This window comes from Centroberyx gerrardi, chromosome 12, assembly GCF_048128805.1.
Source record: "Centroberyx gerrardi isolate f3 chromosome 12, fCenGer3.hap1.cur.20231027, whole genome shotgun sequence".
Lineage (NCBI taxonomy): Eukaryota > Metazoa > Chordata > Actinopteri > Beryciformes > Berycidae > Centroberyx > Centroberyx gerrardi.
The window spans coordinates 17,932,728-17,953,071 of record NC_136008.1 but is presented as its reverse complement, the minus strand read 5'-3'; the positions used below and the strand labels follow the sequence as shown (position 1 = coordinate 17,953,071).

At 43.8% G+C, this 20,344-nt stretch overlaps 1 protein-coding gene across 1 annotated transcript in view; it reads right to left on the bottom strand.

Moving 5' to 3' along the window:
- The window catches only part of col14a1a (collagen, type XIV, alpha 1a), a 137,538-nt gene extending 122,494 nt beyond the window's left edge, over nucleotides 1-15,044 (bottom strand). The window contains exons 1-2 of the mRNA XM_071901633.2: nucleotides 14,951-15,044; nucleotides 4,777-4,893 (exon numbers count right to left, since the gene is read on the bottom strand). Coding sequence (XP_071757734.1) covers nucleotides 4,777-4,893; nucleotides 14,951-15,044 — 211 coding nt within the window. The remainder of the gene's footprint in view (nucleotides 1-4,776; nucleotides 4,894-14,950) is intronic.
- Nucleotides 15,045-20,344: the final 5,300 nt, after the last annotated feature.

Below are 20,344 nucleotides of genomic sequence, written 5' to 3'. Positions count from 1 at the left end.
GAGACACAGAGAGAGAGAGATGGAGAGAGAGAGAGACAGGGAGAGAGAGAGACAGACAGACAGAGAGAGAGAGAGAAGGGCAGACAGAGAGAGAGAGAGGGAGAGAGACAGAGAGAGATAGAGAGAGAGACAGAGAGAGAGAGAGAGAGAGAGGGAGACAGAGAGAGAGGGAGAGAGAGAGAGTGACAGAGACAGCGAGAGAGAGAGACAGACAGAGAGAGAGAGACAGAGAGAGAGAGGGAGAGAGACAGACAGAGAGAGAGAGTGCGAGAGAGACAGAGAGAGAGAGAGGGAGAGAGAGAAAAGGGCAGACAGAGGGACAGAAATTAGATTCATGGTTTTGTTCCATGCTGTTCATGTCTAGTTGCTGCTCAGTTGCTTAGAAGCACAATATTATGTATTCTCATGACCGAGCCAATATTAACTTAATTCAACTGAACAGCTGATTAACATTCTCCATTCTCAACCCAGGTCAACAGAAGTTCAAGGTCGAAACAGTTTTTTTGTGAAGTAGTGGATTTGTGTGTGTGTGTGTGTGTGTGTGTGTGTGTGTGTGTGTGTGTGTGTGTGTCTTCTCCTCAGCAGTTAATCCCCATCAGGCCTACAGGTCACATTATCAACCCATTTAGATTTTGACCCACCAATCAATCCCGCAATCAATAAGATGTGTCTGTCTATCTATCTATGTATGTGTGTGTGTGTGTGTGTGTGTGTGTGCTTCCTCAGCTCTTCTTTCCCTTGTACCTGTAGAGAGTGATGACTAATGAAGCCTCAGGAGGAGGCAGATAGATCCTACTGAACGGGACGCAGGTGGGGTGAGGTTTACTGAGTGAATCAGAGCTAATAAAACAAACTGGAATATCATCTGGGTCTCTGCGTGTAGGGGAACCAAACTACTGCCAATCAGCCACATGTCAGGGCTGATTGGGGCATTCACTCCATTTGGGTTTGTTAAAGTCGCAAACCAGAATAGCCATGACCATTATACATTTTAAATCAACATGCAGGACTGTTTTCCTTATGTTTCAACATGTTACCAAGGTGAACAAATGTTTTTACAGTCTCCAAATACATGTGAAAGTAAAACTCATGTTGTCAGTGACTTGCATCAAAAGCTCAAACTCAAAACGGCAAATCTCAGAGTGAGAAAAGCGTCTTAAATGCAATGTGTTACTCTTTATAAAAAGCCACTAGTGAGGCAACAGTGTAAAGATGTGGAAAATGTGAAGACACAAGATACCACGCTCCACCAGCCTCGCTCAAAACAGCCCCGATCAGTGGCAGAGGAAGATATTTTGGTTTTAGACGGTGTCAGTGCAAGGATGCTTAACTGTCACAGCACACAACACTGTTGGAATAAGCAAGATAAAGACACTATAAATGCATTTGAATCTTGTTCTCGCCTTGTTTCTTGAAGCAAAATGATGGGCACCTAAAATGGCTCCTTTCTTTTGTTGGGTCTCCACATGACAGCGGTGGCAGTGCACTGGGTGTACACAACACCTAATAATGAGTTGCACCCCCTTTTGTGCAATCCATGTCTCAATTTTCTCGGGGCTTAAAACCCCTTCTTTGATCTCCTTCCCCTATCTAGATCTCTCCTTCATGACTGAAGTGGATTTAATGGTTGAAACCAATAAGGGATCAAAGATTTCACCTGCCATCACCTGGTTAGTCGGTTCTATGGAAACAGCAGGTGGTCTTAATGTTTTGTGCATTCAGTGAGTGAATCAGCCTGGATCCCAGCGTGAGAGACTGCATTTCTCATTTCGGTCTCAGGCTGAAAATGTTGAAGAACACTTAAGGTGTGAGATCTCCAGTATAGAAGGATTTATTACAGGGTTGCTGTCCCATGACTAAAGAGTCAAGCTCAAAAAACAGGAAAGTTATTATGATTTTTCCACACGATTTTCAAAAAATGTCGTGGGATGACTTAATTGTGGCAAACTGGGTCGAAATCACCATTTCACCACATTATGTCCAATTAAGTAGGCCCATGGCAATTTGGAGGATTAGTATGAGCAACGCATGCCTTAGTTGTTTTCAAAATTGTTCTGACATTCTTTTCAAAGGACAATAAATGTAAAACGCTGGCTGGGATTGCAATTTTGCTGCATAATCAGAATGCTTAATCAGAATGCCAAAAAGGGCATGGCCTAGCACATATTTGCATTAAAATGCATTAATGCAGCAGCGAGAGGCATCATTACCACAAGTTTAGACTAAATTTGATCAGCGGTGTCTGAGATATGACATGTGACAGCACACAAACGAACGCACAGACAAAGACCAGAATCTATGATTGAGATGATCTATGACAAGTATCATAACATAATTTTCAATGATTAGGGGGGATGACGTGTGTGCTGTTGTTTCTCCTCCTTTTGTCTACTGCCTGGTAGTCTGGTTATCATACCCACTGGACCACCCAGCTCTGCTGCACACACACACACACACACAAACACAGGGATACAAAGGTAACAGTAATGTGACTCCACTGAGACAGCCTGTTTTTTTTTCCACACATGATCAATAATATCATATGGTTTTGCCCTCATTCTGCTCTATTCTAACCTCAGCCCTGCCACGAGGAAGAGTCCACTAAAAATAGGAAAGAGACAGGTTTTCGTTTTTCCTGGTCCTCAGTTGAGGGTCTCAGGTTGGGGAGTGTCATTTTCATTTATTATTTTCATAATGTGGGCGTTGTGAAGCCCTTTGAGACTGTAACAGTGATTAATGGCTGACTTGACTTGACTAGATAGTGGATAAGATGGCAGGTCCAGAGACAGACTCAAGCCCACAGTGTCACACACACACGTTATAGTGACAGCTCTCGTAGTAGTTGTCCATCATGCATTTTATCCTGCATTTTCAAGTAGTGCTATTGGTTGAAGAGAGAACACACTCTGAAATTTCCAAATTATTCCTCTAATGGGCAGTGGCAGCAATGTAGCAGTAACTCACAGCTGCATGGAGCGCATGCAGTAAAAAGTGGAACTTTTCTAAGAGCCTCGTCTGCTCAACCGTGAACGCTCCTGTTGTGTAGTGAGGCAGTGTGGTGGGTTTGGCTTCAACTCCACGGAGATCTGATATAGTAAATAAAGACATCTGGCACTGATAAATAACACACACATATATACACACACACACACACACACACACACACAAGCACACACACACGCACACACACACACACACACACACACACCCACAACCCACATCATCTGAATTTGGGGCTTTCAGAATTGTTGGCAAGCTAGTGAACAGCCTTCCATGAAGTGCTTATTTTAGTTATATTCATGCACTGACATTGAATACAGAGTAATGCCTATGATCAGACCGACACAAGCTAAGACTTAACACTGAGATAGATGGGCCAGTTTTTGAGGCAATGGAGAGGGGCAATGTTGCCTACAACAAGCATAGAAATTGGTAATTCAAAGCGAATAATGTTTTAAGGAACAAAAGCATCAAAAGAAATACTGCTAGTCATTGCTGTTGGCAAAATTGATCATTTGCTTTGACCTAAAAACCTAAATCCTTATCTAATAATGCTTAAGTTGTTCATTGTTAGAAAAACTGTGAGGAAGAAAAGGATGTTATGTCGAGCCAAAGGGTTAGCTGCCACCCTGACAGAGTCTTTTGTGAAGTGAAATGGTGTTTTATGCTTTAACAAAAGGGCTGTTCAGAGTGTTCACTGGCTGTCCTGTGGCTGTCGCTCACCTCATCCAGCTCTCTAAGAGACAGGGGAGACCGGACCTCGTGGAAGGTATCACAGATGACTCCTTCTTTAACCAATTTGACACTATATCAGTCATCATACATATGGATACAGCCAAAGTCCAACTTTTTCACTGTATCTGCTTCATGTCACTGAGCTGCTGCTGCATCCGTACTCCATCCTGAGAGGAAGTGCCTGTAAATTTCAAATTAGTTTTTTTCTCTTTTCAGCTGTCAGAGGGAGTAAGAAATTGTGGGGCGGCCCGCTGCTTGAGAGAAACAAGTTTTATGTTCCAAAGTGCTTATTCAGTTCTACCTATTCATTTTTACAATAGTTAAGAAGTGACTGTAGTGTTCAGCCGCAGCACTAGCACAGCATAGACGGGGGCAGTGATGCAGTAATAGGGAATTGATGTTAAGGAGATGTATTGCCGTGGAGGTGGGTATGCTGTGATTACACAATGAAGTATCTGTCAATGGTAATTAGGCTGATTACTGACTGTACTCAGAAAGAGAAGAGGTGATGCCCCGTGTCTGCACCCTCCTCCACTACAGCACTTCTGCAGGACACAGAGCGTCTGCGGGGCGCCTGCCATACCTACAGGGCTAATGCAGGATTAATGCAGAATGGGGGACTATTATGGCTGCGGCTGTCTTTCAACTGTCCCGAAGTGAACTCCGGCAACAAGAGCTCAGTCATGAGTGTGTGCAGTTCCTACTGTCCTGTGCACCTACCAGGCCCTGTTTTAAATCTGCTGACGGGCTCCAACTACCTAGAAAAAATACCTCTTTGTCTCGAACTTGGCAGAGGTGCTGGACAAACTTTGAGTTTCTTCCACATCTCTCTAGAGTGTAATCCCTTCAAAGGAGCTTTGATAAGAAATAAATTACATAATCCTTCCTGACAGACACAAAGTCAGTCATAAAGGGATCCTTCCCCCAAAACTTCGAAGCAAGAGCCACTTCTCTTTGGCATCGAAGTCCAACGGTCTCTGTGTGTGTGCATGTGGGCGTGCGTGTGTGTGTGTGTGTGTGTGTGTTTTTCATATACCTTACCTGGTATACTGTTGTAGAGAAATCGATAGCTGTCAAAGTCTCCTTTGGGCTCCTTCCATGAAACATGGAGTTTGTTTGAGCCCAGCACTTTGAAGCGCAACCGCCTCGGAGCTGGCACTGAAACACAACCAACCACAATAAAGTCAGCATCAATAAAGCTAGCGAAGTACTGGAAATAAATAATATGCTGAAGAATTGAAAGTGATGCAAATAAAAACGTCCCCAGCCACCAATCGACATGTGTTAACACGACTACAAGTCAAAGGCTATGTGAAACCCAGACACACCACACAGAAACAGAGTCAGCCCCAAAAATCACCAAATCAAAATGAATCAAAGAGGGAATGAATGAGTGAATGGATGGACGGACGGGCGGAAGGACGGATAGAGGGATGGCTGGATTTCAATTTTCGAGTTCCTGCAACCATGAGAGTAACATATAAGCAGGTCAGCATGGCATACAGCTCAGCCTCAGTTTGGTTCAGCTCAAAACAGCATGAAAAGGGTTTAAAAAGGCACAGATTTAGAGGGAACTATTTCCAGTCAAATTCTCTTCATAAGATACATTCCGAGGAAAAGTGATAGGAGGGGAAGGGGATGATTTAAATTTCTGTTATAAGCCAATGAGGTCAACTAAAAAAAGCAGATGTTTGTGCCAGAGCCAACGTGTGTGAAAGTACGTCTGCGTGCATGGGCGTGTGTGTGCGTGTGTGTGTCTGATGTACATTCCTGATCTATATAGGATCATGGAGAAGTGATTGGTGTAGTGTCCTCAGCAGGCCACTATACTTTCCAGCCCTCTGTCAATGGAAACAGATCTGCAGTAGCCTGTTAAAAATGGTGACAGAAGAGCGCTGAAATCATATCTACAGACTAGCAGACAGCAGGCCTTCTGTGTGTGTGTGTGTGTGTGTGTGTGTGTGTGTGTGTGTGTGTGTGTGTGTGTGTGTGTGTGTGTGCGTGTGCGTGTGTGTCTAGTCTGTAGCTTTGTACAGACAGTCACACGGCACATATTTTAGCACCGGGAGGTGGCAGAACATAAAATTGTGATTCCAGAGAAGAGAATTTGACTGTTCTTAAGTCCAGCAATAGACAGACATGGAGAGACAGACAGCTAGACAAATGGAAAGACAGCAGCAGAGTGAAAGAGAGAGACAGAGCGTGAAAGACAGATGCACTAAAAGAGAGAAACCATAACGTAGTATTGTGAAATACTACAGGATCACCTCAGATGGGCACAAGTCGCTGACATAACCTTTATGTCTTTGACACATATCACCATTTCACCATGTTGCTACTTCATCTAGGTTAGTTTAAGTATTCACCATGGGTTTCTAATACAGTCCCACCCAGTTTTTAGGGTTTTAGCAGTTTTAATGAGCAGACACTACTATAGTTTGTCGTCTCCATCCCGGATTAGAGAGAGTGCCAATGTACAGTCATTTACCTGTCAGCACTCTTTGAAACATCATGGCAGGAATTCATCAAAAACCTGAACCTGTCATCTTAGGATCTTGGAATAGGAATGCCTCTTAAAGGGGGAACTTTGACATGAATTGTACTTTTTCTTTCACTGGACGCGTGTCAATCAGGGAGAAAAGTTTGCAGCTAGCTGTGCCTAATGGTTTCAGTGAGGATGCTAATACTAAAAAGCCATTTTAGGGACAATGCAGGACCAATGTAAAACCCCCAACTACCCCGTGTCTAGAGGTGTCTGGGGAAAAATAATAATGAACTAAAATCCAAAATGTCAAAGTATGCCTTTAAGCCATAATAAAGTTTGAAGGACACCCTAACTACTGATCCTAGACCAGCAATCCTAAAACAATATACGAACACTGATGCTGATCTTTTGATTAATGAGTGCAGACATGTAAAGACTGTACATTTAGTCATTCTCTATCCGGGGAGGGCAGGAGAAAGTGTTCAGAGAAAAACATATGAGTGATATGATGCTGACAAACCTGAAGTGCACTGTGCAGGATTTTCTCTCGCTGATGAGAACAGACCTCCATCTTTCTCAATGGAAAATCCCACTCAGGCCAATACCTGAGAACACTGTATTCTTTATGCTGTTGTCATTAGGATTGGATGCTTTACTCTCTGCATACTTATCATCAAGTGATTTTTTGCGTATAAAAAGATTGAGGTTTTTTGTTTATATGACAAATAGATAGCGCAGTGTAACTCTAATGTTTGAGCTGTGTCACTCAACCAACACCAACTGTGTTAGATTAGTGACAAGATTTGTCTTTAGTAAAGCATATATTGACCAACATAATTTTGCCTTTAGGAAGAGTTCCAGTGTGACAGACTACATTGAGTTGAGACACCAAATTGTGTGCAAGAAAAACTGATATTATACAATGTTTTATATACTTATAAACTTATATATATTCTCTTCAGTCTAGTTAAATCAATTATCCGGGTGAAGAGAGGATACAGTACATTTAAAACGTTAATCCCTTTACAAAAATAATTTCCACTACAATCTGCCTGCCAAGCATCCTTAAAATTTTAGTCAAGGTATTACATCACAACTTTATGTGAAGTCTCAAGTTTTAAGGAAGCCAGAAACCAGAATCCAAAGTAATTTTCTTTATGCCAAAAAAAACAAAGACAACATCTTTAACCTTTTATCACTGCTGTTTGATTGTGTTCCACAGACCCAGTGCATCAGTCCAGCATGTTAAAATTTTCTCAGCGCTTCTTTTTTTTTAGTAATCGGACCATGCTACCTATCAGATATTCAAAATGCATAGGGTGAAACGGTATAATTACAGTATACAATAAGAATCTATGAATAATTTAAGTGTATGATTGAGCTGGATAGAGTATTGCTCTCATATCATTTAGTGTGTGCTTGATAGTAGGTGAATTGAGTTGGCAGACAGGGTGCTAATAACTGGGTGAAAATGGCCTTGAATACCTTGCTCTTTGCTTTGCATGTCAATGGGACACACACACGCACACGCACATGCACACACACACACACACACACACACACACACACACACACACACACACACACACACACACACACACACTGCATTGTAATGAAAAACTTATGTAAGAAATGCACCAGACAGCTATTACCCTCTTTTATGCTGTGAATGCATGACAAGGTCTATAAGTTGCAGGCAATTCCAGAGACAGCAACTATGATTAATGGATATGGACATAATAGCTCCATTGGCAGCGAATGCTGAGAGAACATGAGGGTCTTTGATATAAATTACCCTTCCTAGACTAGCATGCCTGTTCTTGTTTACCAGTATACAGCCCTAAAGACCCTGATAGCTCCCCATTTCACATTCTCTTGCTCTGAACTCGAGTGCTGAGATGCTTTCATGCAGACGGCGTCCCTGCCTGTGTCTTTGTTCGCCTGTACTGGACCTCAGTTTCTCCCTCCTCAGTCGGCTGAATCTTAGTGCTACAATAAAATACTTTGTGGAAATAGAAACCCGTGGCAAGATGGCTTACACCTTCCCCCCACTTACCCTGCTTGTACCCACCTAGCACCACAGTATATTGCCCAAGCCAGAGCCATCTATCTGAAAGAGTTACGCCGCTGAAATCGCAGCGGCACCAACAGTTCCCCAGCGCTTCCTGACAGAGCATTGAATAAGCCGCTCTTGCCAGGTAGTAAATGCAAGTCCAGCCATTAAGCAGAACTTTGGCTACTACTGCTTAGCAACAAAATGTAGCTCCAGGAAATAAAACTGAGTCACTGAAGCTTCAGAAAAAGTACAAAACCCTCTGTGGCGGAAAATTATAGAAACCCCTTCAATGGCTAAAATGATATTTTACATGTACAGCTGAATCTTTATTTCTGAGATGACTTTAAAGGATAAATTTGACGTATGAACTGGGATAATCGTCTGACTGTGCAGGGAGTGTGAACTAGGATCATCTTTTAACGGGAGGCCCAATATGAACTGGAATTATCTGGGTCAGAGCAATACGGGCACAGCTTGACACCACAGTCTGAAAAGGGAATGACTCTTCCCCAGATTACCAGCAGTGTAAACTAGCAGGGATTCCTGTTAGATGAGTAAATGCTAGCTGTCCAATCCTCTCCTCCACACCCCCCTCCCCCCTCCTCTTTCCTTGTCTCCTTTTCAGCCTCTTCCGCATGCTGCCTCTTCCCATCTCATCACTCCACTTTCTGTTGGCCTCTTTTCATATTTTAACCTCTTTTTCTCTTTATTTGACCTCCTCTCTCACCCTCCTGTCCTTTGTCTCCTTCCCTTCTCACCTTCCTCCCTTCTCTGTCTTCACTCCACACTCACCAGACCTCCTTTCACTCAGTTTTCTCTCTCTCCTCTCCTTTTCTCTTGTCAGCTTCTTCTCTCCTCCCTTTGTCTTCTTTCAGCTTTGTCTTTTCCTCCTCCTCATTATTGCCAATGGCCTGTTTGCTTCCCTCTCTTCGTCCCTCCTCACCTCTCCTTCTCCTTCTCCTCCTCTCTCCCCCCCTCTTCCCTATCCTCTCTCTCTTCCTCTCTCTCCCCTAACCTCTCTACCCCGCTTTCCCTCCATTCTCTCCTCCCATCGCCTTTATTTTCACTCCTCTCACTTTTCCCTCGCCTCCTGTTTGATTCCGCCTCCCTCTCCCCTTCTCCCTCTCCTCATCTCTTCATTTCACTCATCCTCTTCCCCGTCCTTCACCCTCCCCTCTTTCTACTCCCTTGCCACTCTTCCCTGCCTCCTCTATACTTCCTTTCCCTTCAGTTTTCCTATTCTTTTTAATTCCTCTGTCCCCCCCCCCCCTCTCTCCAGATTAGCCTAGTACCGACTCCAGTGTGAGTATTCAGGCTGGCTTTACTAATACTCCGGATTTATGGATGACAACCGCTGGCTTGTACTGTCGACGCGCAGATATACTACTGTACATGAGGGAGATGGGGGTAGTGTGTGTGTGCAGAGTGTATGTGTGTGTGTGTGTGTGTGCGCTGCCTATCTATTCATTAGAGCAGCACTAACAGCACTGTGCCACACGTCGTTTGATGTGGTCTGTGTCTCGTTGGTACAAGAACTCCTCTGCTCACCAAGATAACACTTAACCCAAATCCACCTCTCCGCTCGTTTTATCTCCTCCACCGCTCTCCTGCCCCACTCCTCTTCTTTTATCACATCTCTTCCTCTTTAAACTCTCTCTCTCCTCCCTCCTCTTCCTCCCCGTCTTCTCTTCCTCTCCTCCTCCTCCTCCTCCTCCTCCTCTCGGCTTCTGTTCCCCCACTCTCTCTCTCGCCGCTCCTTTCTTTTATTGGCTCTGTGCCTCTTTGCTCTCTTTCACTCACTCACCTGAGTAAGTGAAGCTGTTTTTTTTGTTTTTTTTCCTCAACACTTATCTCTCTGCTGCATTGTGCGTGTGTGTGTGTGTGTGCAGGGATTGGCTGAATATTAAGAGTCTGCTGGATGATCCCTCCCCATGTGCGGTGTGGTAAAGGAAGCTGTAATATTCTGCATGCCAGCCAGCCAAAAGTGAAATATGTATTACCATAAAAACCTAAACGAGCTCCATATCGGAGAATATTGGAGGAAACAATTAACGAGATATATATATGAAATTAAACACGGGTAAGAAATTAAATAATATTTCAATTCTGGAGTCGACTGTTCTAACATGGGGAAACAGGCCATTTCTAGGTCTATGGTAATGCTGTTTTTGAAACTTTTGTGCTGCTGACACACACAGTATGTTACGGGCCAAGAGGCAGGCTGGATATGAACCTAGTACACAGCAAAAATATCCATCACGATGAGTCATTTCGTTTTGTATTTTGGTCTTCAAAGCTTGTTCTTAAAGCGAAGTGAAAAAAAGCCAATAGTGTGAAAAATTCAATTATTTCCAATGTCCTTGTGTCAAGAATTTTCTTGACATAAGTGATGATATGCTGTATTGAAAAAAGGCAGATCACCCCCCACTTGTTTCAGGAAAATTGCCCTAATGGCAGTTTGTTGCAAATTATTTCAAGAAAAATGAAACCCAAGCAGCCTCCGCACAATCGTGCTCTTATGTCTGCACAACCCAGAGTCACTTCAGCCTTTGCATACTATTCCACTTTATGATCCACGAATTATGTCTATGTCGTAAAATGTAGCCTATTTCATGCTTTTCGTCCGACTCAGTATACCGTAACTACTTCACTTGACTCTCACCATACTTCCCTACACTGTGGCAATCACACTGTATAATGTTGAATGTGTATAGATATTGAATGTAGAGTGTACTGGATATCTAGAGTGATAGGTGTTGTCTATTGTATGATGTGTGCTGTCTCTTTGTGAGATGCTGTTGTCTCTGCATCAGCTCTTGCCAAAACCTCACATCTCCAAAAACTCAGATACATTGCTCTTTTCAGGAACAGAGAAAAATTGGCTGATGTTCCCATTAATGAAAATGGATTTCGGTTGTTTTGCATATGTTTTTTTTTGCAGTCTACTTTCAATGGCTTGGTTCGGTCCCAGGGTCATTAAACATTTTCTACATGCCCTAACAACAAAAATAGAGCAAAATTAGAGAGGTTTCTGCACATCTCCAATGACTCAGCGCTCTATTTACTCAAATGTGGTTGATTATTATGGCGAGCTGGATTACCATCAACAGCAATAAAGTATGGGGGTGAAAGTAGTGGAGATTTGGATGATTTAGCCATTTTTAAATTCAAAACAGGTTTGTTCCATCTCATCCTCTCCTTTGTTTATGAATAAATGATTTCTCATCATTGGCTTCTCTCCCTGTCCATTATAAATTATTGGGCGACACTCCCATTCATACTAATTCACCAATCTGCCCTCTAACACACACTCAAACACAAATGCATGCATGTAAGCACACACACATATTGTGCACACACACACAGACACACACACACAGCTACAAAAAACAGAAGCTTAAAATGAGTTCTGGAGCATATAATCTGTTGTGATGTGGCCTGAAGCACGATATTGACCCAGGCTGTCAGCCAATCAACAAAATCAATTAGAATAACTAATTATGCACACGGTAAGCACACACACCCCACCACACACACACACACACACACACACACACACACACACACACACTTAGCCACACGCACTTGTAAGTGCAAATGAACGTACATAGTCATAGTATTTTGTTTCTTTATGACTAAGTGACCCCTAAAACAGCTAGGGAACAGAATATCAAAATAAATGCTTGATTACCCATAATATGAGACAATTTTCTAACAGTGAGGTCAGCGTTCAGATGCAACCATGGCAGATGTCCACCGTCATTTATCTATCTACATCTATCCTGCTTCTCCCCTGGATCACTGCTGCATCGGCCACAGCAGACAACACAAAACCTCTGTGACTCCCTTGCACCCTTTGAAGGCCGAGCAGAGAGGAATACCTTTCAAGGCTGGAGCAATAGAAAAATAGTCCACTGTGTAACATACAGCTCATCAAGTAAAAAGTGGGACCTCTGCAATGGCTACAGTACCACTACTGTAACTACAGGTCAGAGAGAGGAGCGGGGAACTAGTGAGGCTGATGCTTTGTGTGCAATATTTATCTCCTACCCAGACTATCAAGTTTATTTCACAATATTTTCAGTTCTATTGTGTTACTGTACTGTCAGGTGATTTTACTGGTTTCTATGAAATTTCACTTGATTTGTGATAGCATGACTTGCCTGACAAGTGAAAATGTGTTAAAGCAAGGCTTTTCTTTTCAGAATGATTCTTCTTGTTTCATGATTACTTCTTGAAACAAGCCATGTGTGATTCTGTGAATCTGACAAAAGTATTTGCCAGTGCAGTGAGATTCTTGCACTTAAAATATCTTGAAATAAGACTTGGTAGGTCTGAATGCAAGTTCACTTGCTAACTTTGTCTGTTTTTTTGCAGTGTAAAAGCAGCCTTACTGGGCCGGGCCACAGCTTGGTAGTGGGAGACGAAGTGCTGATGATATCCAGACAGTTGTGTTGTATATACAAACATCCTCCATGGGTAGAACACACACTAATCCTCCAGCTCAAATCCCCTCTGACCAGATGCTGCAGCTTAAAGGGACGGCCCGGGCAAAATGAATGGTTATCACATGCTCCCTCACGCATGGATTCAGCGGGGGACGCTGCCATGCTGACTGGGAGGTCGTCCATGTAGGCTACCGCTGTGATTCAGTGGGTTCAAATCCCAGCTTAATTTATGCTGTCACACTTCTGACTCTCCTGTCTTCCCTATCGGTCTCCACTGAAAACAGCACTTATGAAATTACTTGAAAAAGAGGGAAACAGAGAAAGAAAGAGAGATGAAGAGAGATGCGGAAAATGACTGGTGGGACAGAGAGAGAGAGAGAGAGAGAAAGAGAGAGAGGATGCAGGAGTAAGAGAAAGGGGAGGGTAAACAGTGAGAACTAAGTGAGAGAGAGAGAGAGAGAGAGAGAGAGAGAGAGAGGGGAGGGTAAAGAGTGAGAACGAGAGAGAGAGAGACAGAGAGAGACAGAGAGAGAGAGAGAGAGATCGAGAGAGAGAGAAGAAAAGACAAAGCCCCAACTTTCATTTCAAAGCAATCAATGTTTATCAGACTTCCACGGGCAAATAAACAGACTAAACACAAAGCAAGCCTGCACTGATTCATTCAGGATTCAGAGCAAAAATGGACCCCCAAAAAAGACTAAACTCTCCAAGACTGTAGGAATAACATAGTTTAGCCAGGAAGACAGATCAATAAACACACTGCGTCACGTGTGGATTATTGATTTTGGAGAACAATTTCAGAAGGAGAAAATTTTGATTTGATTTCTGTGCAGACTGTTCCTTTAACCAAGACCCGCTTCCCTGCTCCTCTCACTCCACATCCTGGAAGGAATGTGAGCTACACACATGCACACACACACACACACACAAACACACACACACACAGTTAAATGTTTAAGCGTCTCTGGGGGTCGTTTTCACATGATCTCAATCCAGATAGCATTGGTAGGCTTTTCCCTCTGCACTCGCTGAGCTGCCAATAACACATACACACTCCCATGAACCCAGGCGCACACACACACACACACACACACACACACACACACATACGCACTACTGTCACCCGGTACAGAAAAAAAACTCTTGGATCTGTTTTGTTGACATAAGCTGAATTTTCTGAATGAAAGTATCCAACTCTAGTAGTAACAGTAATATCCAACCAGTCACCATCTAACTAGGCCTAACACTACATCACTTGACCCTTGACTTGATCACATGATAAGAAAGGATTAATAGGTGTGACTGCAATAGCTCTAAATACAACTGTTTTAAAACATGTGTGAGAAGGAAAGGAAAGCGTCAATGTCAACACGTGTCTGTCTCATTTGGAACAACACATATTTGTGTTAAAGACACTTTAACATATGTTCAAATGTAACCCAAATGATGTGTTGTCCAAAACTAGATACAGATGTGTTAAGAATGACACCTTACTTTGTGAGAGTGTATTACAGCACTGTAATCTGCTGATTTTGTAACGCCGTGCCTAAACAAAACATCACATAAAACAGATGACAAAACGCATCCTAACTTTCTGATGAGACTCAATTTGATTAAATCAAGTTCACTGAAGTGAGGTTGATTACGAAGCACACTGAAGCGTTATATATTGTTTAGCACCTTGCGCAGCAAATCATCACAGCTTGAAGCACATCGTTACAACACATTCATTAAAACCCCTCTGAAGCGTGGCAGCATCGACAGCATGTTGCGAACGGTGCCATGCTGCCAGGGTGAAATGGTAGGCTGATATGGAGGTGATATGATCGTGATCGCGCCGCAATTTGATTGGACGGAACCTGCACATCAAAAGAGAGAGGGATAATGTGGAAAGAGATCAGCTTAAGGGGGGGAGGAGAAGACAGGGAGTGGGAGAGCGGAGGGGAGGAGGAGGGAGGGGAATATGGGAGAGGAGAGGAGAGGAGAGGAGAGGAGAGGAGAGGAGAGGAGAGGAGAGGAGAGGAGTGGGGTGGTGAGGAAGGACAGGAAGAGGAGGATAGAAGCTTGCTTGGAAGGAGGGACAGGTGGTGGGAAGGAAAGAAGAGGGGATGGGTGGAAAAGAGAGGGGGAAAAGGGGATGGCAGATGGAGAGGGATGGGAGGGTCAAAGGCAGAGAGAGAGAGAGAGAGAGATGAGAGAAAGGGAGGACATCCAGAAAGTGCTTACCTTGACCCTGGGCCTTACTGGGGAAATGGGAGACGAGGGCCAGTAACACCAGCGGACCCAACAACCACCACCTGATCTGCCCCATAGACAACATCCTTACAGCCAGCACTCTAGACCTGCAGAGAGAGGGAGAGATACTGCTGAAAAAAGAATGAGGAGAAAAAGTGAGAGACAGAGAGGGGGGGGGGGGGGGGATTCCAGTGACCGAAACACCATACACATTAGATGCCATTCAAGGCTCTGGGATGAGGCCTACCTTCCCTAGATGGCCCGAGGGCGCTGATCTGGAGTCAGTTACTCCTGCCTAATGTCCTATCTGTTACAACTACAGAGGGCTGGTGCAGCAGCCTAAACTGACCACAGAACAGCGGTGGAGCCTGCCGCCTACACAGAGGGAAAAACAGTAGAGGACTTTGTTGGAGGAAGAGGGAGAGACAGAGAGAGAGAGAGGCAGAGAATAAAGAAAGAGAGAGGGCTGAGTCAAGAAGAAGAGAAGAGAAGAGAAGAGAAGAGAAGAGAAGAGAAGAGAAGAGAAGAGTGAAGCAGCAAGAATTAGAGACATTTGAAAAGGGGGGGGGGGGCAGAAGAATGATGGAGGACAAACGGAGGTGGGGGTGGAGGGGAGGGGGTGGGAGGGAGAGAGAGAGACTTTGTTAGCAGTTTGATTGACAGGCCAGAGAGGGAACGTTTCCTGAGTGCCATTGTCTGACCATGCGAGCAAACACAACAGCTCCTCTCCTCTTTTCCCTCTCTCATCTCATTTCCTCCTTCTCTTCCTCCCCACCCTCTTTACTTTTCTTTCTCTGTACCCCTTCTTTCCCCCCTCATCCTTCTTCACTCCTTGTCTTTCTCCCCCTCTTCAAGTCTGCTCTTTCCCCTCTCCTCCCTCCTGTCTTCCCCTTATCCCTTCCCTCCCTTCTTCTCCTCCTCCTCTCCAGTCTGCCACTCATTATTATACACAGGGGGATGGACAGAGAGAGCGGGTTTGGAACATACTGTCATTTTTCTCCTGGGGAAACACAGTCGCTGACAGTCGTATGAATAAAACAACACATGCAACAAAGTTGTTTGGAGATTGAGTCATTCTCTTATTTAGAAGTAGCCCTGTGGTTTTTGAAAGAACGAGGAGTCCGCTCGTTCAGACGATATCAAAAGGCGAGAATAATGACAAACCTACATATTAATAAGGGCAAAACGCTCCAGGAAATAGGATTTTTTTTTTTTTTTCATAAATCAGCCTCAGGACATGAACAGGGAAATGAGAAGGATTAAACAAAAATCATTTTCTCTCTCTCTCTCTCTCTCTCTCTCTCTCTCTCTCTCTCTCTCTCTCTCTCTCTCACACACACACACACACACACACACACACACACACAAACTATATAGAAACAGGAGTTTGAATGACTAATCTCTGCTCTTTGACTGAGCTTCAATTAAGCTGTTTCTTTCTGTTTACATGTGCTCGTTAAGATGCTTTCAAAGTAATTCTAGCGAAACATGAATGCTTATTTCAGCCAAAATGCTTTCAGCCTGAGGTTACTCCTTTAAGCTACTCCTTCAATTAGCCTAATTTCCTCTTTCTCGCCAAAGGACAAAGGACAAAGCTACATGTGTACTTTGCAATTGGTTAATTGGTTGACGGAAACCAGGGACTAACTGGCGAATTAATGAATTTTCGCGTCAGAGAAAACTAAGTAGAATATAGTACACGCTACTGGGGATGCAAGTTTACCCACTTCTTTATTTGTGGAATAAAGTTCACCCATATTTCATTTACTACAGCATTACTGAATCCAACTATCAGAATACAATGCAAGCCAGCAGACAGCACGCGCAATCCATCAAATCTCTCTGGGAAACATTATACAGTCGTCAGCCTATGTTTTCAATGAATGCATATGTTTATAAATGAGTAAAGGTAGTTATTTTATCTTTGCAAAAAAATGTCACTGTTTAACAAAATTAGCAACTTAAACTGAAAAAAATCGAAACCTGCCAGTGGAAAGACTGCAGAAGTTTGTCGAGATTTCTCTTGAGTGCTAATTTGAAAGTGATCGAAAACGCCTCTCTAAATGATGCTGACTGGTATTTAAATCAAGTTTCCCAGTCAGATTGCGGTCAAGCTATTAGATCTATTCAGATTAACTCGTTGCGTTCAGTCTCTCCAGCGCACACCTGAGACTGACGCACACAGCAGAATGAATGAAATCAGCCTTTCATACCTCTCCAATCATCAATTCAAATGCGTCCTTTTATCCCCAAAGGAAATCCTCTGTTCACCCAAGACTCTGCCTCTCAAGGGTTTCTCTCTTTCTCTCTCTCTTTCTCTCTCTCTTTCTTTCTCTCTCACTCCTTCTCTCCGGATACAATTCGGTCAGTCCGGAGTGGGTGTTTCTCTCCTCGTTATTCAGCCATCCCTCCCTCCAGCTATTCCTCCCTGTCCCAACCCTTTCCTTCGCCCCGGTTCATCTGAGAGAGAGAGAGAGTGAGAGAGAGAGAGAGAGAGAGAGAGAGAGAGAGAGAGAGAGAGAGAGAGAGAGAGAGAGAGAGAGAGAGAGAAATCGGATGGAGTGAAAATGCGACCAATTGCCGCTGCGCAAAAGCTCCGCTGCCAACCTGCAGGTTTCAATTCGGCTTCAGCCCCTTGGGGCCCTTTATGTGCGTCTCCACGACCACGGCGGCACTTGTCGGGGGGAATATATCCGGAATCTATGGCTTTAAAGGAGGCATACGGCCATTGCCGAAACTCGTTTTCTGTGTTTGACTTGAGAAAAACTCCGATTGAAAATGGCTCTGTGCGCTCGGAGCAGGTGCCTCGCCAAGCCCCGCTGCGCTGCCAGCTTTGATGTTAAAGGTACAATGACACAGGTTTTAAACGCCGCCTCAGTTCAAAGTTGAATTCACAAAAGAAGAAATCCGACTAGTTGTGAGGCAACACAGAACGTTTCAAGTCACAGTTTCTCTACACTGCAAAAAAAAATCCCATATTGACAAGTTATTTCGTCTCATATTGAGTCTCAAAATTTTGTTTTCTTTAAAACAAGTGGAAAAATCTGTTAATGGCAACAGATAATTTTTTTTTTCCCCCAAAGCAACAAGTGATGGTATCTTGAAATAAGACGAACTGTTCCACAAAATTCAAGATTCTTGAAACGAGTTGATTTTCATCGAAAACAAGTCAAACTATGTCACCCCACTGGCAGATATATTTCACTTGTTTTATGAAAAATGCGATTTTAAGATTCAATACTAGACTTGTTAAGATGGACATTTTTGGAGTGTATCTACACAGCATTTGGGCAAATCAACCTTCATATTGGGGTGTTGAGGGGCCTAAAGATCACTGAACTTGAGAGCGGGTCCCGGATGCAGACCGTGACCCCTGGGTGCTCTCTGTCCTTAGGGACCTCAAGCTATGATCCAGTTTAACTTCTGTCCATTCAGTGTTGTGCTTGTCCATTGAAAGCTGTGATTGATTCTAGGAAGGCAACACAGATTGGCCCCTACCATCCCACATCACTTTTCACAGCAACATGTGTTTTTAGCAAAACATGATGTTTCGGATGTTACCTTTACAGAACTTTAATTTACTCAGCTGAAAGTGGGGGTTTCTGGCTGTAACAACTGCCATTCATCTAATAAGTTTAGCAGATAATATAGATATAGCAGATAATCAGCAAATATCCAGGTAAAATCAACAGCTGACAACTTGTGCTTGTGCCTTATATTCATCCTTAGATCAGAAATGTAAGTATACCGCCAAAATGAGTAGACAGCATAAAAAATGACTGGTCAGCCCTGGTCCTTTTTGCTCCGGGGCTCAGAAAAAGACTCTAGTGTGCACTCTGTATTCCTGCGTATCCCCTCTGCTCCTCTGCTGCTCAAGACACTTTGTGCCTTTGCCCTGAGGGGGAGGAATGGGAGGCATGGGAAACAGAGAGGGGTGAAATGTGTCACTGGCTGACTGAGTTGAAACGCTGAATAGCTACACTCCAGGTGTGTCCCTGGGGCACTGCACACACACACACACACACACACACACACACACACACACACATACACGCACACACACACAGACTCTCTTAACACACACACATGCCTTAGCCAAACAACTGTCCAGATGCCAGACACACTATAATCATGTGGATAGTGATTCTTGTCCTCCTCCCTTTTCTCCCTCCTTCCTCCTCCTCCTCCTCCCCTCTCTTCCCTTCGGTATCTTCAGCCTCTTCCTCTCTTTTCCCCTTCACCTGCCGGGTGCATACAGCACACCGGACACACACACATACACAAATAAACAAAGCTGTACAGACACACACACGTACAAAATATGAAGCCCATCTTTACTGAGCTGCGCCCCTTTTTTGCACAGTCCATGCCTCACTTGTCTCAAGACTTAATGTTCCTATACTTTAACCTTTCTCTTCCCCTTCATCTGCGTCTTCCCTTCATGACTGAAGGTGATTTAATATGTGAAATCAATTAAAGATCATAGCTTTAACCTGGATTCACCTGGTCAGTCTATTTGACGGGGCGAGCAGGCAGTCCTAATGTTTTATACAAATGACCCCATGCCCTACTCTTATGACTGTATTCTCAGTCATTTGTGCCGCAAGAAAAGTCAGCCACACGATACGCTGAATATGAACAGCAATGATAATGATATAGTGATGCGTCATTTAGGAGGCACTCGGTATGAATTATTTCACGAGACAAGCCGTGCCAAGCCATGGTACGTGGGGAACGCTCTGAGCTAATGTAGGTGGGCCATTTTGTTTGTCCATTATAAGTAATAGAGCAATAAAGAAAGCTCGCAAACTGGCTCTCTGGTTACCAAAATAGATGGCATAGCAACCACTTAAGCACAGACCGTCGTGCTTTATGGAAATGACCGGCACGGTTGGAAAGCGCTTGGCTGAAGCTACTCTGTTGTGTAAATGATAATAAAGCGTGTTTTGGTTTCACTAGTCTCTCTGGTCCCAGGTGGATTATGATTGACAGCTCCTCTCTTGGGACCCAGAGGGCAACAGACCTAAGGACACCCATGCTGCTGTCCTCCTCTTTCATTTTTTGTCACCCATCCATCCCTCTCGACGCCTTCCCCGCTCGCCCTCTCCCTTCCCCTTTTTATTTTTCTCTCTTCCCCCTTCTATCTACTATTTTTTCTTCTTTTTCTCTCCCTCTTTCCCCTTTTCTTCCTCTCTCTCTCCTCCGAATCCGCTCGTCCCCCCGCTGTCCACTCTTCCATCCTCCCTGTCCATCCCAACTCTGTTGAATAAATGCATCAGTCACATGGTAGAGTTGATCCACAGGTCATTTAGCTGGGTGCCATATGGTCCGACTGCAACGCCTCATAAACTTTTTAAAGTCGCTGTGTGTGATGCAACAAATGTG